At 33.5% G+C, this 9,220-nt stretch overlaps 1 protein-coding gene across 6 annotated transcripts in view; it reads left to right on the forward strand.

Annotated features, from left to right (window-relative positions):
• Positions 1–7,976, forward strand: part of Evi5 (ecotropic viral integration site 5) — a 166,025-nt gene extending 158,049 nt beyond the window's left edge. For all 6 annotated transcript variants that reach the window (XM_089231584.1, XM_089231583.1, XM_089231586.1 and 3 more), the window contains 3 exons: positions 925–1,020; positions 3,722–3,817; positions 5,115–7,976. In XM_089231584.1, coding sequence (XP_089087710.1) covers positions 925–1,020; positions 3,722–3,817; positions 5,115–5,360 — 438 coding nt within the window. In that variant the 3' untranslated portion in view covers positions 5,361–7,976. The remainder of the gene's footprint in view (positions 1–924; positions 1,021–3,721; positions 3,818–5,114) is intronic.
• The last annotated feature ends 1,244 nt before the right edge of the window (positions 7,977–9,220 follow it).

The following is a 9,220-nucleotide window of genomic DNA, read 5'->3' on the forward strand; positions in this document are numbered from 1 at the left end:
TTCGGCTGTAATATCAAGTGCAGATACTACTAAAAGCAGATGTTGACCATTCAAATCATATGGTCATCAGGGGCTGCCCTTACCAAACATGGCGCCTGGTCTAAAAATAATAGCAGGCCAAAGGCTTCTTGGGTTTCAGGGGGTGTTATATTTATATAGATCTGATTTTATATATATATATATATATATATATAGGGGGGGGGGGGGAAACTCGGCATCCAATGATTCCTCATTCCAGAATTAATAAAAATTGAAAAAATTGATGAATATTCAGAATTCCAGAATTGATGTAAACTCAGAAAATTTATAAAAATTCGGAATTCCAGAGTCGATGAAAAAATGCACAATTCATTTCCGGAATTGATGAAAAAATTCAGAATTCCATGATTGATAAGAATTCAGAATTCCACACACTCTTAAGGACGGCTCCGGACACATCACTGCAATATGCATAATATTTATGGATATGAATTATGTGGAAGGATAGAACAAAGAGAGAAAAAGTGGCTTTTTTGGTTAATTTGACGATAAATAGGCAAGAAAATGTAGGCTCATATGAACAGATATCTTTAATTTAGAGTTTTGGCTTGATCACATTACACAGGGAATATTTTATTCCCTGGGATTTGACAATAGTATTTAATAAATTAAAATGTATAAATCGTGTTCTTTTCCCTCTCCAGGGCCATCATTTCAACTTTTTCCGGAGGGTTGTGGGGTGCAAAGCACATGTACTCCAATGTATTTATAATTATACATATATATATATATATATACCATTTTTCGTGTATTTTCAAAAGCCAGGAGGGGGGAAACGCCCCCTGACCCCCCCAAATGAGGGGCCTGTCCCTCTCTTACTACACTGCATGGGTTTGATAATTTTATTTTTATTTTGATTCATAATTTCATCATCTTTTTGTACAGGTGAAAGAAGCTGAAAATAGAAGGTTTGAGATGGAGCTTGAACATGAGAAACAGCTGTCCGAATTGAAAAACAGAATCTCAGTTTTGGAAAGTCAGGTAATTCTCGTGCATCTTAATCTATCAATCAAGTTTTTCTTTTCTTTCTTCACAAATCAATTATATTTGCATTTAATTTTTATAAAAAAAACATTCAGCTGTCAGAGGAGGGCCAATAATTATATAGTCACTGCTCATTACAAAGACGGTGCATTTTAGTGACCGATTCATTATAATGGCCAATACAATAGTTCCTTTTCTTTCTTTTTCATTCAAGTCATGTTATTTTTCATCTAATATAATGACCTGCAAAAACACTTCCAACCCTTCACAATGTCTGAACTTCAGAAGAAATCAACAAAATTTGTTCTCACTAAGTTTGTTTGATTTGACCTTTAATACTACTTCTACTTAAAACTGTAAATGCGCCGTGTGCATACGTATTTAATTTGTAACTTGAAGATATTTATTCTTTTACGGAATTTCAAAGGAATTGGTACATGTTGGAATGTGCGTTTATGTGTAGTGAACCTGATGTGAAATTTGTTTCTGTGTAATGCTTATTATGTGTAGTGCCGCCATCTGCCATCAGTTTTTATAACAGAGTTTTTCTCTGCCATTAGTTTTTTTAATCAGATTTTCAGTGCTGCCATCTATATTTCAGAAGTGAAGTGAGTGTAGTGATTTATTATTTGTACCATTATATGCCTGTTGCTTTCTACGGCGAGACTTTTTAACATGGAGACTGGCTCACATTCGCACCTTGAAGTTGGGAACCACACTTTTGATACTGGAGAATTCGGTACAATGCATTTGTGATGGAGGGGGGGGGGGGTGAACACAAAACAGGATATCTGATAAACACTCCTTGGCAACTGTAATTGGTCTCCACATCCCTCCCTTGAGGTCATGGGTTGTTTTTTACATCAGAATTCAGAAAAAAGGGTATGACAGGTTCTGACCATGACATGCAGACATGTTGTCCAATGGTCATTTCTTGCTTCTGGTTGGATAAGGAGAGAATATGCAGACAAGTGAATTTATGTTTTCATGGTGAAAATATTTTGTTTACATCCATTCAAAAGTTGGCTGTAACAGCGAGATATCTCTGGACCTTGCACCATGTATGTATTTCATGCACACATTATGTATTTAAAAATTTTATTATCATTATTTTAACCTGATGAATTTCATTCTGCTATTTCTTATATGATAGCTAAGTGAATAATATTATTTTTTTATTTTGTAGAAATATGAATTTTTCTTAAGTTTGATTTTTTTCACATTTTCAATATAACAACCATCCAATATAATACCTTTTTCCTGTAAAATGATGAGGAATGTTATAATGAGTATCGACCACATTTATATTTGTTACATTTCTTCTGTTGAAAATCTACAAAGCAATGAGAAAATTTGCTGTATTTTACCTCTGTTTTGTACACAGTATCCCAGGTCAGTGCTATCCTAACCATGGGCCCACCCCAGGCATGAGCGGGGCCTCATAAATGAGATATAGTTGAAAGTTTCAATGAGTATGCATGTAAATTTGCCTGGTAGGGCCTTAGAAAAATCACTTGGCCCAGTGACTCATGGTGCTCTTAACATGCCCTGTCCCAGGTTAATAAAGACATCTCACTGACAAATCAGTGTCACATCAAATCTCACTGAGATGCAAAGTGGGTGTACCTGGTCTTTCAAGGTTACATGTGTTTGATACACACACAGTCTTTATCAGGATCTTACCTGACACTACCCTGGAAGTAATACTTCCACTTAAGAAGAAAATGGTGTCCAAGACGGATTACATAGCATATGGTTACCACAAGTAATCCAGTCTCCTTATGAACTTAAAGCATCAATGTCTCAGTGAGGAATGGGAGAAGGGGCATTCATAGTCGTTATGAACTATATTTCACATTTAAATTATTGCATAACAACCATAGTATGACGAAAGTGTTCAAATAATCTATCAAAAGCTTAATCATATAAAAATTTCAATCAATTTATGTGAAACGTATATACAGTAAAACTTCATTAAGTCGTCACCCTAATAAGTCATCACCTTGGTTAAGTAGTCGTTTTTCTTCAGGCCTGTCCAGCGTTCATAAACAACAATGTTAGTAAACCCTAATTTTGCTTTTTGTTCTGAAACAAATACTGGACAACAGCCGCAATTGGTGAAATTTATTTACTTATTCACTCACAACAGGCAACAACCTAATTACAGTGATGCTGCCATCTTTTTTTCCATACTTTGAAGTGAAGATGGTAAATGCCCAAATTTTGATGTTTTGTAAGTATCTTGTTGAAGGGGACTCTGTTCTCTGCGGGGAGGCTTTTTCAAATGTGAGAGTGGCTTGCATTCATGCCTAGAAGTTTAAATTCTCGCCTAAGTTTAGTGGACCTCCTGAAAATGTTTTCCCACGCAAACTTGCATCTACATAAAAATGATTCTTTGCATGACTTTTTGCTTTTCAGCATTTATAGAACTTCACTGTTTATGTGCATATTGCACCAATAACTACATTTTCTAATTGTTTGACATACAGCTATAACAGAAAAAAGGTGACTCCAGTAACATTAACTATCAAATTAAAAAATACTGATTGCTAATACTATCGTTGAACATATCTGAACTTATGTCCTGGGGTTAGCATTTGTGTGGTAATGATAATCTGCTTTGAATGTTACTTGTTTTAGTTCAAACTGTTGTGGTGTCAGATTGAGATTATATTTGTTATATCTATATTCATTATAGAATGAAGAGTTGACAAAGAGTAATCAAATGAAGCTCGCAGCTGAGAATGAAGACCTTAAAATCCTCTGCAAAAGGGTCACTGAACTTCAAGTCAAAGTAAGATTGAATTGATAATTATTATTTTTTAATTTGCTTTTTGTTCTGATACAAATACTGGACAACAGCCGCAATCAGTGAAATTTATTTACTTATTCACTCACAACAGGCAACAACCTAATTACAGTGATGAAAGAAGAAAAAAAAACAACACAGAACATAATATATAGAGAAAAAAAGAGAATATATATATATATATACACACACACACACACACACACACACACACACACACACACACACACACACACACACACACACACACACACACACACACACACACACACACACACACACACACACAATAAAAATCTACATTATTGCACATTAAAAAACGAAAAAGTGGGGAATCCCTTAATATATTTGTGTGATATGCAGGAACATAGAATAAGCAACAGTTTCTGAGAATAATGTGAGGACAATGAAAAGTAATTATTGGCAGAATGTATGGTGAATCAAAAACATTCTTTAGTATTTTGATAATAAAAACTGCAAAGCTCTCGTCAAGTCATCATATTGAAATGTTAATCTAAGGATTTCTTAGTTGACAAGCTGACATTAAAAATATGAATTTTTTTTTAAGTAAGCAAAGCGTAATAGTCGGTTTTGGATATGTTCTATTATTGATACATTGAATGCACAGTAAGGATTCCAAATAAAATTGCAATATTCCAAAGTTTGCCTAACAAAACAGTTATAAAGGAGGAGGATAGTTTCAGTATTTTGTAAAAAATAACTATTACAAATAATAAAACCAACATCTAGATGCTTTGGCAGCGATATTTTCAATATATTCATTGAAGTTAAAGGAACTATTGAGTGTGATCCTCAAATCCGCCATATATTCTGCACGTTCTAAATGTCAATATTATAGCTGTAAAAAAGGGGAGTAAGTTCTGCTATAAGACATGATTTTACATTTGGCAATGTTCAGATTTAACAAATTATGTTTAAACTGAGCTTGTCTAGCCTATAGAATGTTCTAGTTCCTCAGCATCTTCTGCACTATTTACACGAGAATTTTTAAAAATCATGTGCAAACATTAAACAATTAGAATACTTAAAATCTATGAAATCAGGTAAATCAGTAATATATAAAATAAAAATCAAAGGTCCTGAAATGGAACTTTGAGGAATGCCAGAAATACAGGTGTTATAGGAAGATTTCTAACTCCATCGATGATAACCTGTTGAGATTGCCCAATGAGGTGGCTGAAAAAAATCTAAACAGAAATTATTTTTGATTTATGTAGTTCACACTTCAGTTTCGATAAGTGATCACTTTGTTATGTTACAGTTAGCGGAAGAAAGAGATCTGAACAAAAAGCTGTCTTCAGCCCTCGAAAACAAGGAAGGCGATGCTAATCACAACACGGAAGGGAACTATGCCCACATCGAAAACTTCCTAGAAGCATTACGTCAAAGTAGGGGTAACATCTTGTCAGATGAAGGAAACTTTGAACAGATCTACAAACTGAGATTGAATCCGAAAGATCTGGAATCGTGTACCGGCAGAATGGAATCTATCGAGGAGAAGAACTGAAGATCTTGAAAGAAAATACTCACAAAGGTCTTCCTCTGTTAGGGCGGGGGTTTCTGACATGTTCGAGCACTGAATGGCATATTTAGTAAAGCGGAGCATGCTCAGAATATATTGTGATGTTTTCTCCTTGACATCCCCTTCATGTTTTTTTCCCCCATTTTATTTTTACCTTAGAACTTGCATATCAGTTTTAGAGAAACTGGTATATGTTTTTGTCATTTTTCTGTAGATCAGTTTTTTTTAATGGGCGCTTGTGAGACTAAATTTAAGTCTGAAATCAACTAACCCTCGGTATCAAACAGTTGCGATGGCCACTAAAGTTGTGAATGCTATTGATTGCTTTGCACAATCATATTTCGGTAAATTGCCGTCCAACTGGCATTTTTTAAAAATAATGATACTAAATCAATGAAATCAGATTTGAATTTACGTTAAGATAAAAATGAAATGACTTGCAGTGAACATGAGTGGCTGGTCCAGTCTGGAAATGTTATTTTACCCTCATCTTTGAGATACAGTAAACAAAACAATTGTGCTTTTTTTTTTGCTTTGTGAGAGGGAGGAAGCATACCTATGTGCAAATGCATTCCAATGCAATTCTAATAACACAACAATATTGTTTGTGCAGTTAGCAGATTCTTTTTACCAAAGACTAATATTGTTTTTTCGTTGTACGTTTTTCCCTTCCATTTTCATGTGCTTGTGTTATTGTTTCCTTTTTACACCCCTTCCCCTATCCTATTTTTGTTGAATACCTTGAATGGAATTTTGATAAGCTGTGATTGGTTTTTTGCTTCGTAATTTTAGCCTTTTTTTTCCTCTGAGTATTTATAATTCCACATGTAATGAAATAGACTTGATTATTTTTTCTGACATAGCACATACAGTCATATGAGAAATTTAGAAAGAATAATATTTATTTTGTGACGGTTCCTTTATACATAGAAATTCCTAATGAAACATGAATATTATCTCTCCACCACCTGATTTGTGAAGGAGTTTGTGTTCTAGTCGGAACGTATAGCGAAAAAAATATACAACTAAGTATATATACATATTATTATCTGTAAATTTTTATTAATATTATTTCGTATATAAGTATATATTTTTACAAATGAAATAGTTTAGCTGATATACATGACATTTTCTAAGGAAATATTTGGTATCGTTTTTTTCCCCCTTCTTTTTTCTTGTTTTGTCTTAGTTTTTACACAATTATTTGTTGTATAAAAATTTTAAAATCTTTTTTTTCTCGGCAGAAATTCTGCTTGTAAATATATCTTTTTCTTTTATCCCATTCGGTATGTGGAAATGTCCTATTTGAAAAATTGCATGATGCCAAAATGATGTTAGTGTCATGTTTTAGTTGTCTTTATTTGAATATACACAGAAATGAGAAGTTATGATCATTTTACCTCCCTCAGTGACGTTACTCGTAAATAGCCAATATTACTCAAAGAAGAATTGAATAACATGATTTTATGTTCTTTTCTTCTACCTCATGTGGAATCGATTCCCTTTTCATTGCACCACTGTTATTTTTTAATGCTTTGATGGGTTACTAACAACAGTTTATTGAAATGCTTTGCCTTTATGAACTGATAAAACTTATTTCATCCAGTGGCAATTGTGGTCGAATTTCTTTAAGTTGAAGTCACTCAATACAAATTAAATATATTTCCAGGTTGAATGTAATGAAATCACTTTTCTCTGTTAATATCAAAGTAATTTGATGGGGGTTTTTTTTACAGTGTCTTAATGAGATTCGACTGTACATTGAATTTTGGTCCGTGCTGTATTCAGGCTTAAATACGCAGTAAAGAGGAAAAGTCAGTCACATTTTTAATAAGAAATTTTTTGTGGAATTGACCGATTGGTTTAGAAGTCTGCAAAAAAAGCAAATGCTTTTAAATTGTGTGTAAATTCCAGAGAGGAATGTTTAAGAACGACTTGAATGGTTTAGTAGTAATGATGAAATGCTTGTTGCAATCAGGCAATTTTTTAAATAATTGAATAAATCATTTAAAAACTTCATGCATAGTTAATTTCGTACCATTTGCGTTTGATGAAAATTGGACATGGTCTCTATCACTTGAGTGACTTGTGTCTAAGATCAAACCGCAATCTATTTACATATGTATGGACTGAAATTAAGTGTGGTTTATCTGTGGTTCAAGCTGCAAAAGATGTATTCATTGAAATGATGTAATGATAGCTAAGAAAAAGGTTCTTGTACTGTTTTTTGTAAAATTTTTCACTGCTGCAATTTACATGTTTCGTTGTGCATTGCCATCTATGTATGAAATTTCAAGTTAATATTTTAGATTCTTCACAAATAATTCTTGACCATGGCTTCCCTGCATGCAACACCTCATAGGCTAATCGGTTGGTTTCATATTAAATTTTAAAATATGTCATGGATTTTTGGCCCATCTTGTATAACTTGCCAAAAACTACCGATATATAATATACTACTTCCACTCATTACTGATATAATACCTTTCAGACCTGAGCATTCATTTTTTGGAATTTTAAGCGTGTTACATTTTTGATACTCAAAAAATACATTAACTACAAATACAAGGCTACAACAGACAAAATGCCCAACGGGGGGGGGGGGGGGGGGCTGAATAAAATATAGCAAATATGGATGCCATACATTTCTAAAATACACCAACACAATTAAAAATGCAATTACAAAAACAAAAAATATATACACGTGATAAAATATTATACAATGCCCATAAAATATATTTTTGGTCGTCTTATTCAAGTATGGATAGCTTCTAGAGTTACCCCCAACAGATTTATTGTATTTCTTTTTAAACGGGTCAATTGTGCTAGAATTTATTACCCCCAGGGATAAGCTACTCTTTTTATTAATAACTCTATTAAGAGAAAAATTCCTGGAGACACACCACAACCTAGAATTTTCCTTTATCAATTGAAAATGGTATCCCCTTGTCAAAGCAGTCGATTGATGGCATATTCATAACTCATGGTCCATCCCGTTGAAAATTTTGGACACTGATTATATCCCCCTGACACCTGCGTTCTTCCAATGTAAACATATTCAAAAAACAATCGTCAGCAAATCTTAAATTTTTTTTAAATTTTTTTTGTGAAGAAATCACTTTATTTAAATGTTTTAGCCTAGATAATGCAGGATATATTCATATTCACATGCATTTTTGTTCTAGAATTTTATCTTTAAAAATTGTATGTAATAAATCACACTTTCCTGGAGACACTTTCTCCTGGAAGCCATCTTAAAAAACCCCAGAAAGTTAAATTTTGAGCCCTTCCCTCTGATGAAAGCCCCAAAAGTTAATGTTCACCATGTTTCTAACTCAAAACTTATACAATCCTTTAAGTCAGAGCTTAACTCTCTGAGATTTAAAAAAATAATTCTACATTTAGCAACCACATTGCATTAGTTCACACAGGGTCTGAAAGAGACAATGTCCATCAAACTGTTTAGAGAGTCACGTCACTTTCAGTGAACATAACATTGTCACAATCTGTTTATCGATCAATCAAATCAATACTCGCACAATATTAATGCTAATCAGAAACTGTCCATGACATATGACTTTGGGTGTCAAATTTGAAGATCAAACATATACATGGAGAATCAAATCGTATTATTCTATATGTAAATATCAAAATTGTTTTGCATATTTCTCTTGATAACTGTTCTTAAATTTTAGGTTGTTCGTACATGATTACCATGGGTGGAGATGCGGGGGCATTGCCCCCCCCCCAAAGGTGGAGCTGACTGATCTAATGTATATATGAACTGACATTATCACCATCGTGCACCCCCCTCTCAGACTTTCAAGTCTATCCACCTATGATGA

Source organism: Pholcus phalangioides, unplaced genomic scaffold, assembly GCF_987345545.1.
Source record: "Pholcus phalangioides strain wild (caught in Gottingen) unplaced genomic scaffold, Ppha-v1.0 ptg000004l_1, whole genome shotgun sequence".
Taxonomy (NCBI): Eukaryota; Metazoa; Arthropoda; class Arachnida; order Araneae; family Pholcidae; genus Pholcus; species Pholcus phalangioides.